At 42.9% G+C, this 19,334-nt stretch overlaps 1 protein-coding gene across 7 annotated transcripts in view; it reads right to left on the reverse strand.

Annotated features, from left to right (window-relative positions):
- MTMR3 (myotubularin related protein 3) overlaps window positions 1-19,334 on the reverse strand; it is a 2,239,538-nt gene that overhangs the window by 1,967,341 nt on the left and 252,863 nt on the right. For 6 of the 7 annotated variants that reach the window (XM_044068370.1, XM_044068373.1, XM_044068367.1 and 3 more), the window contains one exon: window positions 2,072-2,161. The exons of the other annotated variant lie outside the window; for it this stretch is intronic. In XM_044068370.1, coding sequence (XP_043924305.1) covers window positions 2,072-2,161 — 90 coding nt within the window. The remainder of the gene's footprint in view (window positions 1-2,071; window positions 2,162-19,334) is intronic. 7 annotated transcript variants of the gene reach the window in all.

The raw sequence follows: 19,334 nt of genomic DNA on the forward strand, positions 1-19,334 counted from the left end.
TTCAGTAGGACAACTTGGACAAACTGTTCAACCATTAGGATCCAAAAAGTCCCCTGGCATTCCTGGGATCAAACTAGGTCCATGGTCTGACACAAACCCTGCACGTTGGAATAACCCTGACAAGCAACAGTTCTGAAGCAGGTCTGAGACTTTGTGAATGACTGTAGAAACAATTGAGGACCAATGTAACTTGGCAGGGAGTTGCCTGAACAGAAACAAGGCTGGGCAACAAACTATCAAGTGTGAACACACAGACGTATTATGAAAACAGACTGTGTTCTCGGATGGCAACTTGTCCTAGTATTTAACCCTGTCCACAGCTCGGGATGCCATGGAGGAGGATCTTTTAGGTGCAATAAAATTAGTTCTGCTGTCAGATACTGCAGTCTTCACTTTAAGTAATTACATGTTTGAACCTTGTTCAGTGCTCCCACTACTCCACAATGCACAAAGCGAAAGGACCTTCTTGTGGTGAAGGAGTGACATTCTGAAGCAAAATAAAATAAAGCACCTTGCAGTTCGTGACCTTCACTACAGATAAAGAATTCAAACCTGATTCGGTGCTCTTACTAGTCCTTTTTGAACACAAGGCGGAGACCTTTGTGTGATGCAACAGAGTTCTGCACCTCCACTAAATGTTAGAAATTATTTGAACCTGTTGGAAAGCCACCTAGATGCTGATATGCTACTTACGTCAGTAGTAGTTCTGAAATCTGTGTACCTTCTAAGACATGCATCTTAAAGGAAGTTCTTTGTTGTGCAGTTAGCACTAAATAGGAATTTACTCATTATGACCTTTAAAGGGATTTGTCTATACAACAAATTAGTGATTCAAGATAGCAAAAACAATCACTGTAAACCCAACATTTAAGGTATGCAACTGGTACATATTTTGAAGACATGAAGACTTAATTTCGCATATAAAAAATCGTGCTGTAAAATGACAGGAACAGGACAGTCATTTAAAGAGAGATTTCTATGCAACTCTAACTGAAGTATGGGGTTCTGGCTGCAGCTAGTGGTCTAAGTGGAAACATACTCAAAGCAAGCAATAAAAGACATTTCAAGGGCGAAGTAGTACAAGCACACAGTGGGAAAAAGCACCGCTGTTAAAGGAAATGCATCACAAGGAAGTATGGTCAGCAATGTAGTATACATACAAGGCATTAGAAAGAGGATCAAAACAGTCAAAAATGACACCAGAACATTAACAGATTGAAAAATAAAAAGTGATGAAAATAACTGTGGCATAAAATGAAGAGAAGAGGAAATGACAAAGAATAATGATCAGAATGAAAGCCTATAAAGGACATGCCTATAGAAGACTCAACTGTTAAAAACACAATTTCAAACAATAAATCCAAAATCAAAACTCAAGACAATCACCTCATAGGTTTATATAAGGCTAATGACCACTATGGTTTTTATAAGCATAGCCATGCAACCCAACCAGGTTTTGTCCCAGAGTACCCTGGACTCCTCATATTGTGGGGTATGTTAGCAAGGAGGTAGCTAAGGGTGATGTGGGGGCATATGTTAATTGGGGATTAATTTACTCACAGTCGACCTCTGTCCGTTGGACATGGGGCCAAGCCAAGGGTGAAACTGTGATTTCCCATCCAATGATCAAGATTTTGTTTGAACACAGTCCAGGGATAAACTCTGCTTCATGTAGATGGACAGCTTATTCCATTGTGCGGGGGATCCATAGAGACACATCTCTCTCTCCCCAGTGCATATTATTTATGTCACAGACAATGTGTTCAGGTCTTTCGATCTAGTGTTTCTGGTGCTGTTTCGCAGATGTGCAAAAGAACTGAGAGCTGTATCTGAGGATGTCTTGTATGTCAGGCATAGATCACCTCTTAATAACCTGCAGGAGACAGAGTACTGAGATAGGGCCTTAAGGCCTCGCATTAAGAACAGCATTTTAAATAATGTTTCCAAAGATAAAAACTCAAGGACTCATTTTTCAGTTAAGTAGTGCGTTGCTTTTATTTGTCTTTCTATAATCTTAAACTTTATCATGCTGCCAAGTAAAGAAACGAAGTCAAAGGCAAAATAACACTACCTGTAAGTCCTCTTCTTCTCGAATTAGCTGCTTTCTGGGGAAAATCTGGTTTGCCTGGATACATTCCAAGCTATGCTGTACCTCTTCATCCTGTAAACAAGATTTATTTTTTTTTTTTACTACGTCTTTCACCAGTCAATGCCAGCACTCCAAGAAGAGATGCACAAAAACAAATGTTCAGAAATATCAACGTAAAATAAAACAGGAAGAGACCTGGCATCCACTTTCTCCAGACAGGAGTTAAAGATTCCACAATCTAAAACACTGACCAAAATACAAGATTCTCAAAGTCACAATGCCAATGACTCAGTTGCTTTAACTTTTAACAAAAGGAAAATATGTACTTATTACAATAGATCTTTTCATTCCAGTCTGTCCAATATGACATATGGGTCCTCGAACACAAGCTTGGATCTGACCTAGCCAATTAAGTGCTCCAGCCTCATACCCTTCCCAAATATTTACCCATAATGCCTTACTTCATAAATGTTTACCCATAATGCCCTACTTCATGACTAACTCAGAGTTTGATGCCTATTGCTATGTGCATCTGTACCACCTTTGGCACAAAATAAAGTTCCATAGACCGCATAATGGTAGGGGGAAGGAGGGTGGGTTGCTGTAATGGAAGCTATGGCTTTTGCATCTTACTCATTCTGTCTATCTAATCAGACATATGGGTCACATTTCCCAGCTACTAGAATCCTGGGTGGCCTTTAAACAGGAGACGCTCCAGAATGAAACCCCAGAGGAAGCTCTGGCTCTGGCCATACAATCTAATCTACACTGCTTGACATATGTATGCACTGAAGACCAACTGGTACCTTGCCAAACTTCATCCAAAGACAAAGCTCAAAGAGGCTGCTGAACCTTTAACAGCTTTAGTGGAATGATTCAGCAAATACAGTCAACCATCTGGATGGAGAAATCTTAAACACTTTCTTGCCCAATTTGTTGTGTACAAAGAATATAAACATTTCCTCCTTTTTTCTTAAGGAAGCTGTCATGTGAAGACAGAAGTGAATCTGCCTATGTACAACTGTATCGAAAAAGTATTCTCCTTCGTTTTGATAATTTGGAAAGAACACCAGAAGATTTATAGGCCGTGAACAATTGGTCTCAGAAGCTACTTTTGGAAGGAAGGACTGGATATGGTAAATTTGACAGTAATCCTATTCTTATGAAATACGATGTACCAGTAAACAGAAGATAAAACAAAGAGTTCTGAAAACATGCTGGCTGAAGTGGCAACCATTAGCAGAATACTTTTACAAGATAAAAATTTTAATTCTGTAGAACTGTCCAGATCAAATGGAATTCTGGACAATGTTTCCAAGATGAAATGTAAGCTCCCAAGGAAGAGCCAGATCCTTTATGCGAGGCCTCAAATAGCTTATGAGAAGCCAAGGAAGAATCCTGAAACCCAATGTGGAAGGAGAAAATGGTTGCCAGCTGCACCTCGACAGTGGCAAAACTGGATTCAACCGGAAACATTGTAGACAAGAAGCATACAACATATGCCATGGGGGCTAAAAAGGGCTTTATGTTACAAGATTCCACCCATACAGTGGATCTTTTCCATTTACTACAACATACCTTACACATACATACGACTTCTAAGAGATCATCCACATGTAACACCACAGGAAAAATATGAAGTACCCTGTGCCATAACTAGAACTGTAGAAACCATGCAGTTAACTTCAAGCTGGGAGGAATTGGGTGAGTTTCCCCAGATGGATGAGAAATCAGATGCAGTATCAGATCAGGAGCTAAGGATGTTTCTTCAGGAAGGATTTTAGGAGTGGGAACCAAGTCTGTCTGGGCCAGAATAAGGTAATGAGGATAACTGTGGCCTTGCTGTAGGAATTTCGTCATTAGCAGAACTGGGGGAATAAGCATAAAAGTACCTCTGGAGGTCAATGACCAGACAGAGCATCCCTGGAGTTCTGTCCCTGAGGACAGAAAATGGCAATTTAGTCACTGCACTTGATGTTCTGTGGGGTTGCAAACAAATCATAGCATGGCTCACTCCAGCGATCGAAAATCTCCTTTGAAATCACTGGATTTAGAGACCACTAGTGGGGGTAGGAGGACATTCCTGCTTAATCTACAAGATCGCTTAACCTTCCTGGGATGCATGTTGCAATCAAAAAATGATGAAAGGCCACTCCCCACTGCCATACTCCAATGACTTTGTGGGTAGAATCTGGTTCCCCCTGCTTGTTTATGTACCAGACTACTGTCATACCTTCTGTCAGAATGTTTATCACCCCTACAGAAATCCAATCCTGCAGTTCACGCGCAAAACAAGGAGAACCACCCTCATCTCTAGGACATTTATGTGAAGACAAGTTTCTGAATTTGACCTAGAACCTTGGACAATTTTTCCCTCTCAATGCTCCCTCATCACAGGGAGGATCAGTCTGTGGTTACAGTTACTACTAGAGGGAGGAACTTGGAAAGGTCTGCCTGCTGCTTCCAGAGGTGAATGAAGTCACCATTTTGGACGAGTTCTGTACGACTGAATTATCCTGATGAGAACAAATAGACAATTGTACTTCTAAGACCACTAGGACTGAAGTAACCACTGCTGAATTCCCATATAAGAGCAGACGGTATCATAAGAATAGACTCTGCCATTAATCCCAATTCTCTCAAGACCAACCTCGTGGGAGGACAAATCGGCTTTCCAGGACAATTTGAATTGCAATTTTTGATGATCTCATTCTGTCTTCTGGAAGAGTGATCAGAGTTATGGTTCTGTCCAGATGACAGCCAGGAAAAATTATACACCGAGTGGGGTCCAGGCTAGATTTGACTAAATTTAAAATGATACCCAGGGAAGCACAGAGGTGATGCAGCTAGTATTTTGCTTTGCCTCAAAAAGAGGCTCCGTAAAGGAGGCTGCCAGGATCCAGTCTTCCAAGTATGGGAAAATTACGAACTTCCACAGTCATAGATGGGCTGCTACTACTGCTATGCATGTGGTGAACAACAAGGCAGCCATGGTGAGACAAAATGTCAGGCCTCTGAACTGAAAATGACTGGTTCCTAAACAGAAACATAGGAATCTTCTGGACTCCTTTTCTTTTTTTTTTCTGAAGGTAAGCATCCTGGAGCTCTATAAAGCACATACATTAATTCTTCTGAAGACATGGAAGAACTGACTGCACCATGACCATCTGAAAGTGGGTCATTTTGACCTAATCATTTGGAATGCTTAGGCCCAGAATGGGACGGAGGCCCTTCCATTTTCTTTGGAACCTAGAAAGAGCAGAAGTAAAATCCTGACCCATGCTGGTCAGGTGAGACCTCCTGGAAGGAATTTTTTTTGTAAGAGACAGAACTTCTTGCATAGCGGCCTTTGTCTGATTGGGTGGGATAAATGGAAACCGGGATTTGGGAGGGAGGGGGAATGGGTAAAACTCCAAAAATGAAATTCAATAATTTCTGGATATTATCTCATTTACCAATCTGTCTCATGTGATAGTAAACTACCAGTGAAGGTAGAAAGAAATGCTACCCCTGAATGCTTCCAGAGATTCTGAGGTAGCCTGTCAAAGTCAAAATAAACTTTACTGTCATTTACAGCTACACACGTGTAGCCTAAACAATATTTTGTGCATCAGCTCAATTCTTGAGATTACAAAGGAAAGTGAAACAACAAATACAAGTAGAGGAATGAACATAACTAACAAATACTACCCTCAATACATGCAAGAGTAGAGAAGAGACATTTACCAAAACTCAAACGAAAAGAATACCCTCCCCTGAGTTAAACTACCCACCCTATTTAAAGTAAAGAAAACAGTACAGACTGAAATGCCTAAGCTATTTGTATAATAATGCACTTGAGTGAGTTAAATACTGACTATGGATATAATAAATAAATACTGCACTTATTTGGAATACATGTAAATATGTATTACACAAATAAATAAAAATGGACTTGTGTGCAGACCCCTGGGACTAATGGCAGAGTTCAAAAGTCTAATCACTGTAGGGTACAAACTGTTACTGAATCTTGTAATCCTGTAGCGGATGCTGCAATATCTCCTGCCTGATGCCAGATGCTTAAACAGTCCATACACAGGATGTGTATTGTCCTGTATTACTTTGGTGGCCTTTCAGATGCTTCTTGCAGAATAACAAAGAGAAGGGTCCATGAAATCTCTGGTGTCGTGGACCTCAGCCTCTGGGCCTACATCAATTAAAATGGCCTTCTCTGCCATGGCCACCTCTGTCAGAAGATTCAAACTGAAGGCAAGACTTACAAAATCAAAGCAATCACTCACTTGGTCACATTAATGGTGTGCTGAGGTGTCTCAAATTTCACTCCTACCAGAGAAGGTCTTTCTCATCCTGCTCACTCTTCTGCATCCTTTCCTTAACTGTGGAACAAAATAAAGTGGTTCCCTTGAAAGGTGCATTAGAAAATGCCACTTTAAAGTTGTCTGCAAAATCACACAGACATAGCCAAGAGTGGTGCTTCATGGCGATGGCTGTTCCAGCTACTCTCGTCATCCCATCCTCTGCATTATGCATTTGGCACATGGGCAAGTAATATTGGACACTCCTTGACAAAAGTGTCAAGAAGTTGTTTCTATGACTCTGGCATGATGGGAATTCTTCAGAGTGGACAAGGCTTTAAACAAGATCCTTTTGGAACCTAATTATATGAGCAGTGTAGTTCATGGCTCAAATCACAAAGGAATCAAAAGCATATGTCCGCTTCCCAAGTCTATCCTATAGCCACAGACTCCCTGTTGGGTGGAGGAACAGATGAAGAACTTCTGATAACTCTTTTGTGGTGGCTGTTGCAATTATAACACAGTCAACTAGGAGTCTTCACCTAGAAGGGCTTGTCCTTAGGAGGACAAAGTATTTCGCCAGATTTCCAGGGGACTGATTCATACATATAGAGCTCCTGCCATGACTTCTTCATAGATAACACCATTTTGTAAGCTGGAGAGACCACCCAGGACATAGAAGGGGTCGCTACATAAAGCTCAAACAGTAATGCTGCATCCTGAAAGAGAGATTCAGTTAGCCAAGATCTCCTCTACCTCATGAACACCAGGATCTCTAAGAACATGTCCTCAAGAGAGAAATGTAGAAAGCCCTCTCCATCATTCAAAATGACATTTGTAGTGAAAGACCCATTAGAAAGTACAGTTTTGTACCTACCATAAATGTAGATGTTCGAGGATTCCATTGCTGCAGTCCTGACTATCGGGTATAGTCCAATACCACATGTCCGACGTCATATCCTCAGTCTTTTCTTGCCCCAGATGTCAGAAGACCCAAAAAGACAAGTCCCAAAAAACCTGCACCAAAAAACATGTACAATATATACAACAATATATACAAAAATATAAGCATGTAAACTCACCTACACAACCACCCCTAAACACAGAGGGGAAGGAGGAACATCTACATTTATGGTAGGTACAAAACTGTACTATGTTCTTCGCCTTCCATTGCTGCAGTCAGAATCCCAAAGCAGAGGTAAGGGAGGCTGGCAAATTATAAGGAAGTAGGAGCTGATAACATGCCTTGCAAAACAGCTGTGGCAAAACCAGCCCTAGACTTAGAGTAGATAGGAAGATGATAATGCTTAGAGAAAGTATGCACTGAACTCCAAGTAGCTGCTTCCAAAATATCCTTAGTTGCCACCCCTTAGAAATGCTGTTGAAGTGGCAGTAGCCCTAGTGGAATGAGGCCTAATCCCAGCTGGAATCTCCTTGCCATGATGGGAATAACAAAATGCAATGCAAAAGCCAATCCACCTGGAAATAGTTTGTTTTGACACAGGCTTGCCCTGTGAACTCAAAGCAAAAGAAACAAACAACTGCTGAGACTGCCTAAAATCCTTAGTCCTGCTTAAATAATATCTCAATTGCCTGTGTACATCTAAAGTGTGCAAAATCTTTTCCCTTTATTTTGGGGGTCTGCATAAAAGTAGGCAAATGAATAGTTTGGTTTAAAGCCACACTAGAAACCACCTTAGGCATAAAGGAAGGATTAGAATGATACCCTATCCTTATGGAAAATCAAAAGGGCTCTACTGCCATAAGGGCCTGCAACTCAGACACCCTTCTTGCAGAAGTAATAGCCAACAGAAAAGCAGTCTTCCATGACAAGTATTTCAATTCAGCAGTAGCCTCAAAAGGTTGTAGAGTAAGTTTTTCCAACACAAAATTGAGATCCCAAGCAGGAGTAGGAGCTCACGTGGGGGTCTTATATTCTTTGCCCTCTAAGAAACTGCTTGAACAAAGGATGCGAAAACAAAGGTGGGTCACAATCATAGTGAGCTGAAATGGCTGCAGCATGAATCTTAATGGAAGAGAAGGACAAACCTTTGTCCAATAACTCAGTAAGATATTGTAGAGCCACACTCAAATTAGGCTCAGAAATCTTCAAATTCTTTGCTGTACTCCAAAATAAAAATCTCTTCCATTTTACACCTTCCTTGTACCTAGCTTCCATAATCACATTTAAAACTTGTTGAGGAAGTTGAGACCTGCTGTGCTTCAAGAGAGAATATGCCAGGCTGTTAGATGAAGAGAGTGAAGCTTGACATTGAGCAGATGACCATCCTTCTGAGATAACAGATGAGGAATCAGAGGTAAAGGCCATGGAGGCTTCTTTACCAGACTCGTAGTAGTGGATACCAGTGTTGCCGAGGCCAATCTGGAGCTATCAAAATCATCCTTGGCCTGTCTTGTCTGACCTTTAATAATACCTTTGGAAGAAGAGGCAGAGGTGGAAAGGCATAGACATGAAGGTTTTTCCAACTGAAAGACAGAGCATCCACTTTCCAAGCTGTGTGATGAAACCCCTTTGTGCAATACTTTGGCAGCTGGTGGTTTAGTGGAGAAGCGAACAGATCTATGTCTGGAGTTCCCCATGACACTGTCAATTTCTGAAATACATGAAGATCCAGTTTCCACTCGTGGGGATCCATGATTTGTCTGCTTAACACATCTGCTAGGAGTTCTGTGCTCCTGGCAGAAACCTTGCCTGAAGAGTTAGTTGCAGGCTTAACGCAGTCTCCCATAAAATCATTGCTTGCCTGCATAGAGGATAAGAATGTGTTCCCCTTGCTTGTTGATGTACCACATGACAGTTGTGTTGTCTGTTAGAATCAACACCTGCCCTGGAAGAAGTAACTCCTTGAAAGCCATCAATGCAAACTGGACTGCTAACATCTCCTTCATGTTGATATGTAGATGCTGTAGTCTGGCAGGCCACTTGTCTTGTATCCACTTTCCATTTAGATGAGCTCCCAAGCAATGTCCGAGGCATCTGTCGTTAAAATCTGACTCGCCTCTGGCCGGGTCACAGAGAGTCCCTTGTTTAGGTGACATTCCTGAGCCCACCACAAGAATTCCTTTTGAAGGCAAGGTATTATTTGAATGACAGTGTCCAAATCCTGGCAGTGCTGTGTCCATACATTTTTGAGATACCATTGCAGCTTCCTCATATGCAGTTTGGCATTGGGAAGCACCAGAATACAAGATGCCATGAACCCTAATGCTTGAAGGACTGTCCTTGCAGTCAGCACGGACTGATGAGATAGTTGATGGAAGTAAAGTGACAGACTCTTTTGTTTGTCCGGGGTTAAAAGGCCATCTGGGCTGCTGTATTCAGTCTCACACCCAGAAAGCACATGTCTTGAGAGGGTACTAGACTGGACTTTATTACAGAATACCCTAGGCATCTTAGCACTGCTATGACATAATCCAGATGCTGTAGAAGGTCTTCCTTTTCTTGAGCCAGAATCAGGCAGTCGTCCAAGTAAGGATAGATTTGAATTCCTTGAAGCCTGAAGTAAGCTATCACTGGAGCCAGAACCTTTGTGAATACTCTGGGCAGTAGATAAGCCAAAGGGCAATGCAGAGAACTGATAATGAAAATCTCAGATACTTTCTGCAACCTAGCCTTATAGGCACATGAAGGTAAGCTTCCTTGAGATCTAAAGTTACCATCCAGTGATCTTTGCCCAGCAGAGGTAAAAGTTGTTGTAACGTCAACATCTTGAACTTGGGAATGTCCAGATAAGTGTTGAGGATAGATAAATCCAAAATTGGTCTCCACGTGTTCCCCTTCTTTGGTACTAGGAACAGGCGAGAATAAAATCCTAAGCCCCTTTCTGATACAGGGACTGGCTGAATGGCCCCTATCTGGAGTAACTGAGAAACTTGCTTGTGAGCCTCTTTTCTTTGTGGAGGAGGAACGTCTGGCATGCCTTTGAAAGGGGGCATTGTGTGGAAATAAAATCTGTAACCGTGATGAATGATATCCAGCACCCATCTGTCTAGAGTGATTAAATCCCAATTTTCTTTGAAAAGAGACAGTCTTCCTCCCAAAGGAGCTGCCAGACGAGAATCCACTGGCAGCTGAAAAGGCAGGTCATTGGGTCTGCTGGACTGACCCCTGCCCTCACCAGAAGTCTGAGCAGGTGAACTCCTGATCTAGGCCTAAAAGAACCTTGAACCAGACCTACCGCTAGACTGGGAATCATAAGCAGGATATGTCCACCCCTTAGCAGGCCAATTTCTGCTAAAGTTCGGAGGGTGCACCTGCAAAAATCTTTAACAGTCTGCATAGACTTAGCTTTGTCCTCCATTTTCTTTAAAACTGCTTCCACAGGCGGTCCAAACAACACATCAGACTGTAAAGGAGCATCCAAAATCCTTGTCTTAACATGCTCAGCTAAATTCTGATCCTTCAACCAGGCATGTCTGAAGAACAGAACTAGTAGCAGCCACCCTCGAGGAGGCCTGAACAGCATCAAAACCACACTGCAAAGAATGCTTACCCACTTGTTCAGACACATGAACCAAATCCAGCAATTCTTTACACTCAATACCTTCCGCCAAAGCATCCACCTTAGATTTCAATTGTGAAAGGAGATAATTTTGATATTTTAGCATGTGAAACTGACAATTCAACGGCCTCATGGCTAGAGTGGAAGAAGTATACACTTTCTTACCCCACCTATCCAAAGCCCTTGCCTCTTTATCAGAGGGTACAGGATTTTTAACCACAGAAGCTTTAACACCTTTAGGCCCCTGAGAAACAGTTTCTGGGTCCACTCTTAAACAAATACTTATGAGCTTCGGGCACCCTATAATACCTATCAGGCTTAACAGGAGCAGGAGGCAAGGAGTCAGGGTTCAGGGAAGCCTCTGCACATCCTCCACCACATTCAACACAGGAGGAATAGCTAAGGGCCTATGCTGGGGTAAAAACAAGAATTCCCTAAGCCTCTTCCTGGAATCAGTGTAATCCTGGCCTTCCCATGTAAAGTGCTCCCTCATGGAGTGTAGAGTCTCTGAAAATGAAAAATCCTCAGGAGGAAAAGCTGTAGGAGTGGAATCATCCACATCAGAATCAGAATAAGTAGGATACTCCTGTAAGTCTTCCACAGAAGACTCTGAAGCCTGTGAACACTGTTCAAAACTATCAAACTCCTGTTCCACTCTAGGCCTCTTATCAGGCGGGGGCATAGAACCTCTAATCATAGTAATCAAATCTTCTGCCATTTTAAGCATATGTTTCTTAGGCACAGAGCCCAAATGCTAGGAGAAGCCCCACAGAAGCTGAACTTGGCCTACCTCTAAAAGAAGCTTTGGCAACAGAAGGAGAGGCCCTAACTACCTTGGGAAGAGAGGGAAGAACAGTTACTTGAGAGGCCCCCTCAGCCTGGCCTACCTCCTGAGAGGGCACATCCTGTAACAACAAAGTATCTGCCTGAGACTCCATGGAAACTCCTGGCAAAACCTCTGGCTCCACTGAGTTTTCCAAAGAACCGACGTCCGGGACTGCCGGTTCATCAACCCTAGGCTTCACTGTTTTATCCTTGCGCTTCTTGGATGAAGCAGGCGTCGGAGTATCCGACGGCATATTATAATTGCAACGCTTCCCAAACACTAACCTAGCACAATCTAGCCTCCTCTTAATAGTGCGTTTGTTAAATCTAGCACAAGAGCGGCAACCAACAACGCCGTGCTCAGGCCCTAAACAAGGTATACACAATGTATGATAATCCCTATCTGTTTCCCACAAGAAATACAGTTATTCACTTTTTCTGACATCCGTTAAATACTGAGGCAAGAAAACCAAAATGTTCCCAGCCAACTCTGTTTCGGTCTGAAACTCCGGTTTCGGAAATATCTCAGAACGCCAACCTGCACTCGCAAAATTGCTTCTGCATCGGACCATGCGGCAAAAAAGACTGAGGATATGACGTCGGACATGCGCATTAGTACCCTGACGTACTGACGTCAGTCTAATGACCGACGTCAGCCTTATACTCTGGTATTCGGGCCGACTGGACGCGGACTATACCCGATAGTCAGGACTGCAGCAATGGAAGACGAAGAACATCAGTCTATGTGCGTCCTCTTGTAAGTCAATGTGCTTCCTCTTGCACACCCTTTTCTTAGGCGGCTCAATGGATAATGCTCCTGAGACTTTGGAGGAATGCCTCTGCAGTAGTGCAGAAAGTTTGGGATCTACAGAATGAATCAAGGATGATGCCTGTTGAGAAGTCAAACTCAAAAAGTGGGGCTCATGAGGTGGAACCATAGTTGGAGAGTCCAGTGGATCTTTCTTAAGAGGAGAGATGATCTTATCCAGGGCTCGGAAAGCCACTCCAACCTCCATGGGATCTGAACCACACCTATGACTGGATTCAACTTCCTGAAGGGAGTGTATGAAAACAACCCAGCTGGAATTCTCTGATGTGGCTGGCACTGAAGAGGGGCTCAGAGCCAAGGTCTCAAAGGTTGATGTCACCAATAAAAACAGAGCAGTTATTCACTGATACCTTGGCTGAGAGACTCCATTATCAGGTCTGACCGGAGCCAAGATGGTAGAGTCGAATCCAAAATGCCGGGAGCCGATGAAACCTGGGTCAACAATTCTTGGGCCTCAGGATCCAGGTAATCAAATAGATTCAAGAAGACCAGAGCCAAATCACGAACTGGAGAGTGAGCCTGGTTCCGGTTAAAAGTGTTTGATTTTATCCCTGGCTTTCAGAGTTTTATCTGAGGACTTCTTAGTTTTAACAGACTCCAGATCCAGAGGAAGGAGCTCTAAGGACAAGTTTTTTCTCCTGTCAGACAGGGCTCTGGGCCCAAGTGCAACACAAGTGTCTCTTGAGGCTTTAAGATGGGCTATCCCCAAAAAGAACAGAGAGATCATTGAGTCTTGCGGGATAATTTTATGCCCACATTTGGAGCATTATTTGAACACTTTCTCCATCACAACAGAAAGTTAGTATACTCACAGAGAGAGAGAGAGATTCAACTTTAAGTACTAACAATCTCACAATTACCTACAAAATTCTACTATGCAATGTTTTAATACATTATAAGAACTACAGGAGTTAAGAGAGTTGTAAGGATTAAACTACAGAATGGAAACATGGTGCAAGTTCACAAAAGAAAGGGCTGAAAGAAATCATTAAATATAATCTTTAAGAGTCTTCTCAAACAATCTTAACAGTTCTAGAAATAAACACTCCTATAACAATGGGTCAAAGGACTACAAAAAGCTACTCCAGCCACTTTCTAACCACAAAAGGAGGTGTACTTATCCGCCGAGATCCATGTTGCTACTCCAAGAAGCGTCAATCATGATCTGGGTTAGTCAGAGAGAAGCAAGACATTATGGGTAAAGAACTGGGAAGTTGTCTATGCTGCAGCACTAAACCGGTCAGACTGGATCAGAGCTGGGGCCTGAGGACCCATGTCAGATCAGATGAACTGACTGAATAGGATGATATGGTTTTCTACAAACGTTATCCATACAATAAAGTAATGGCTTCTTATGGCTTATTTCTCTGCCAAGTCAGTGAAAATGAATGATGTTCTATAGCTTCCTAGCACCAGTACTATTGTACTCCCTTACCTTTAGTAATGCAAACAGAAAGATGATGGTACCACTCGTCTTTCTCGATGTTAGCTTCATTTCAGTATGGGCAAGGTGTAGGACCACTAATAAAAACAAAAGGCCTTTCACTCTGAACTGGTGCAACCACTTTGCATCCATTCATTTGTTAGTACTATTATGTGTAGTCTCCTATCTCATCATTTCAGCAAACAGGATACTCTCCTCCACAGGTACTGGACAAAAACTTTTCCACTCACTTCAATTCACCTATTCTCATAAGAAGTTTCAGTGACAGACAGCAGTCATGTTTTCTTCCAGCACATCATGTCACTACATGCTACAACTTTAAATGGTAACCAGTGATTGACCACACTGCAAATCATAAACAATAAGACAATAGTTACAACTACTACAAGGAACTCCAAAAGTAGCTTGATGGATGTAGGACTATCCAAAAACAGGGTGAAAGCAGAAGCTATTTCAAACTCATTTTGGAAAATCCACTTGTAGACATAACGAAACAGTTAATAAAGTCATGCACTTATAATAGCAATAGAGCTGCATGGTTGCTCATCCTCCTACACTGACAGGACCTTCTGACACAGACTCCCAGTCACCTCAGCACTGACACCAACTTTACCAAGCTTCAAATCCTCCTCTACACCATAAAGTAAAGTTAAGTTGTGTACACTTACCATAAATGTGTATTCACTGTTGCAGTCATTACATCTGGGTTATCTGCTTGCAGGTAAGCTCTTAGTCTTGGATCCTGCGTCAGGGTTGCTGTCCCTTCTTCCATGACGTCAGGGGTATAAAACATGCAGCCGACGCCATTACATCAGTTTTTCTTGCCCCAGATGACAGGTGCCCCCCCCTAATGGGGAGCAATTAAATATAAAAGTACAATGATACACCTCCAAAAAAAAGCAAATACACCAACAAGGCTTTTAAGCATAGCATAGGAAAGTAGAGGTATAGCCAAAAGAAGTTAGAGGGCAGGAGGGAGGGTAACCAAGACTGCAACAGTGAATACACTCGAACTTCTACATTGATGGCAAGTGTACACAACTGTACTATGTTCTTCATGTTTCACTGTTGCAGTCATTACATTTGGGTAGATTCCCAAAGCTATGGCTGGGAGGAGGAATTTAGACAGAATTAGGACCAGCTATAAGGCCCTGCAAGACTGCAGTGGCAAAGCCAGCTCTGGATTTAGAGAAAATTGGCAAATGATAATGCTTGGTGAAAGTATGCACATAACTCCAGGTAGCAGTTTCTAGGATGTCCCTGGTAGGGATGCCTCTGAGAAAGGCTGTAGAGGTAGATGCAGCCCTAGGGAACTGAGGTATGATCCCCTGGGGGATAGGTTTTCCATGGTGCTTATAGCAGGAATGAATGCAATGACCTATCCATTTAGAAATGGTTTCCTTTGAAATAGCACTTCCCCTCTGCTCCAGCAGCAAATGCCACTAGCAGTTGTTCAGATTTCCTTTGAGGTTTAGTCCTGTCCAATTAGAATCTAAGTTGTCTGTGCACATCTAAGGAATGAAGTATCCATTCCCCTTTGTTCTGTGGATTGGGAAAGAAGGTTGGCAAATGAATAGACTGATTAAGAGTCACACTGGATACCACCTTGGGCATGAAGGATGGACTGGTTCAGAGGGACACCCTGTCCGCATGAAAGATGATGAAAGGCTCCACTGCCATTAGCACCTGTAATTCAGATACCCTTCTAGCTGAAGTGATTGCTAAAAGGAAAGCTGTTTTCCTAGAAAGAAATTTTAAGTCTGCAGTAGCAGCTGGCTCGAAAGGAGGTAGAGTGAGTTTCTGCAAAACAAAGTTAAGGTCCCAGGCTGGGGTTGGAGCTCTCCTGGGTGGTTTCAAAATTTTGGCCCCTCTGAGGAACTGCTTGAGCAGTGGATGAGAGAAGAGGGGAGGTTCTGTGCTATAATGAGCTGAAATGGCTGAGGCGTGGATTTTAATGGAGGAAAAAGACAGGCCCTTGTGAAGCATCTCAGTTAAGTATTGTAAAATCGGAGGTAAATTGGGCGCTGCTGTGCTCATCCCATGAGATTGGTTCCAGGCACATAATCTGTTCCATTTTTCAGCATTGGATTTTCTAGTACTAGGCCTCCTTGCCTCTAAAATGATATCCATCACAGGTTTACTGAGGGATGGTAGAGGAGAGATTATGTAATTAGCCAGGCTGCAAGGTTCACTATTAGAAACTGAGGGTGCAGAATCTGGTTCTCCTGCTGAGACAACAGGGAAGGAGTCTGAGGTAGGTGCCATGGGGATAACCGTGACACACTGCGCAGGAAGGGGTACCAGTGTTGGCGTTGCCAGTCTGGAGCAATCAAAATCATCCTTGGTCTGTCCTGTTTGATTTTTAGTAGTACATTGGAAAGCAGAGGCAAAGGGGGGAAAAGCATAGACTGATAGGTTTTTCCAGCTGAAAGACAGAGCATCCACTTTCCAGGCTTGCCTGTGGGGAATCCTTGTGCAAATGCTGTCCAATTGGTAGTTCTGGGGAGAGGCAAACAGGTCTACAACTGGGCTCCCCATTTGCTTGTCAACATGTTGAAAATCCTTGGTTCCAGTTTCCACTCGTGTGGGTCCATGAGGTTTCTGCTTAGTCCATCTGCCAATGTATTTAATTTTCCTGGTAGGAATTTAGCTTGTATTTGCACTTGGTAGCTCAAGGGTGTGTTCCACAATGCCATGGCTAGTCTGCAGAGGGGGTAAGAATGTGTACCCCCTGCTTGTTTATGTACCACAACAGTGGTGTTGTCCGTCTTTACCACAAGTTGTCCTGGAAGAATGTAGTCCTTGAAGGCTGTCAGAGCATTCTGTACAGCTAACATTTCTTTTTGATGGATATGGAGGTGCATTTGACTTGAGTTCCATTTGCCCTGAATGCACTTCCCTGCCAGGTGAGCCCCCCATGCATAATCTGATGCATCTGTTAGGGTTTGGGCGGTAGGGGGTGGTGTGAAAGGTAGTCCCTTGTTTTGGTGGCAGGCCTCTGCCCACCAAAGGAATTCTAGGCGTAGGCAAGGTATGATAGGAATTGTTTCTAGATCCTAAGAACGCTGACACCATAGGCTTTTTAGATACCACTGTAGTTTCCTCATATGCAGTCTTGAAATGGAATTAGAAGGATGCAGAAGGCCATGAACCCCAAAGCTTGCAGCATTTGTCTTGCAGAAAGCAGGGTTTTTGTGGCCACTTGTTTGAAGTAGATTGTCAAATGAATTTCTTTCTCTGGCGTGAGGTAAGCCATCTGGGAAGTCGTATTCAAGCTTGCTCCCAGGAATTTAATTTGTTGACAGGATACCAGGTGTGATTTTCTTTCGTTTATGGTGTACCCCAGACAAGTTAGAACCCTTTGTACAAAGGCCAGATGATTCAAAAGTATGTCCTGGCTTTCTGCATGAATTAGACAATCGTCCAGGTATGGGTATATTTGAATATTTCTTTGCCTGCAAAATGCAATAACTGGAGCTAGGCACTTCGTGAATACCCTGAGCGCAGTAGATAAGCCAAAGGGCAGTGCAAAGAACTGATAGTGCGTGTAGCCTGCTTTGAAGCGTAGTTATCTTCTGCAAGATTCCATGATTGGGATGTGCAGGTATGCTTCTTTTAAATCTAGTATTGCCAACCAGACATCTTTATCTAGCATAGGAAGTAATTGGTAAAGAGTCAGCATCTTGAATTTTGGAATTTCCAAAAAGGTGTTTAGAGTAGAGAGGTCCAGGAAAGGATGCCATGAATCGTCTTTTCTGGGTACCAGGAAAAGTCTTGAGTAGAAACCTTGTCCCTTTTCTCCTTCCAGTACCAGTTGAACAGCCCCCATGCTTAAGAGAGAAAGTACTTGTTTGTGGGCCTCTGCCCACTGATTTTGGGGTAGGTCCGGCCACCCGCTTGGTGTTGGCAACGTGCAGAAGTGACATCTGTATCCCTGAGACACTATATTTAAGACCCATTTGTCCTGGGCAATCTTTCCCCCAAAGGGGCAGTCAGTTGATAAGTGCTTGGAAGTCATTGAGACAGTTTACCATGGGGGGGGTCTTATTACTCCCAGATTTGAAAGTGGAGGCGCCCCCCACTGCTTAGTCCTGTGTGTCCCCTGGGACTGAAACCTGGGGCTTTTACTGTGTCTCGGTTTGGCTTGAGAAGACCTGGAAGGGGCTGGAAAGGACCAATTTTTAGAGGGCCAGTGCATACTAAATCTAGGAGGCTGAACTTGTAAGAAATCTTTAACAGTTTGCATAGATTTAGCTTTATCTTCCATCTTTTTAAGAACTTTCTCAGCCTTGTTGCCAAACAGGCGGTCCTGATTTAAGGGAGCATCCAACAATTTAGCTTTAACATGATCAGGCAAGGACTGCTCCTTTAGCCAAGCATACGTTCTGAGCACAGACCCAGTAACAGCAGCCCTGCAAGAGGCCTCTAATGGATCAAAATCACATTGCACAGCATGTTTTCCAACCTGTTCAGCAAAATGCATTAAATCCTGCAATTCCTTATTTTCAACACAGTCAGGAATCAACATAATTTTCTGTTTAAGCAATCCAATAACATGTTGCTGATACTTTAACATATGAAACTGGCAGTTTAAAGCCATATTGTCCATGGTTGCAGAATTGTGAACCTTCTTACCCCATCTATCCAACGCCCTGGAGTCTCTGTCAGAATGGGTAGGATGTTTAGTAGAAGAAGCCTTAATGCCCTTGGGCCCCTGTGAAATAGTCTCTGGTTCCGCAGTAGGATTTTTAAAAAGGAACTTGTGTGACTCAGGGACCCCATAGTATCTTGTCAGGTTTTCTGGGAGCAGGAGGCAAGGAATCAGGGGTCACACTAGATTCCGAAAAAGGAACAATGTCTAGTACAGGAGGAATAGCTGAAGGCCTATGCTGAGGTAGGAGTAAGAAATCCCTAAGCCTCTTTTTTTGAATCAGAGAAATCCTGGCTTTCTCAGTGGAAATGCTCTCTTAGAGTACGCAAGGTTTCCCCAAAAGAAAAATCCTCTGGAGGGAAAGCAGAGGGAATGGAGTCCTCTGCATCAGAATCCTCATAAGTAGATAAGGGCAAATACAGACCATCAGAAGAATCAGAAAAAACAGAAAATTGGTCAGAAGATTCATAAACAACTTCAGTCCTAGGCCTCTTAGAAAGGGGTGGGGGGGTTGGCTACCCCTGATTAGAGTAATTAAATCTTCAGCCATTCTTATCATTTGTTTTTTAGGCAAAAAACCTGAGCATGTGGCCTGGGCGTCGGTTTTTTAGGCATGGTTTGAGATTTAGGCCCAAGTGAAGAAGGAAGCGTTGGTTTAATATACAAGTCCGTAGGCCT

The sequence above is a fragment of the Protopterus annectens genome, chromosome 4.part0, assembly GCF_019279795.1.
Source record: "Protopterus annectens isolate FY-2018-M chromosome 4.part0, PAN1.0, whole genome shotgun sequence".
Classification (NCBI taxonomy): Eukaryota; Metazoa; Chordata; order Ceratodontiformes; family Protopteridae; genus Protopterus; species Protopterus annectens.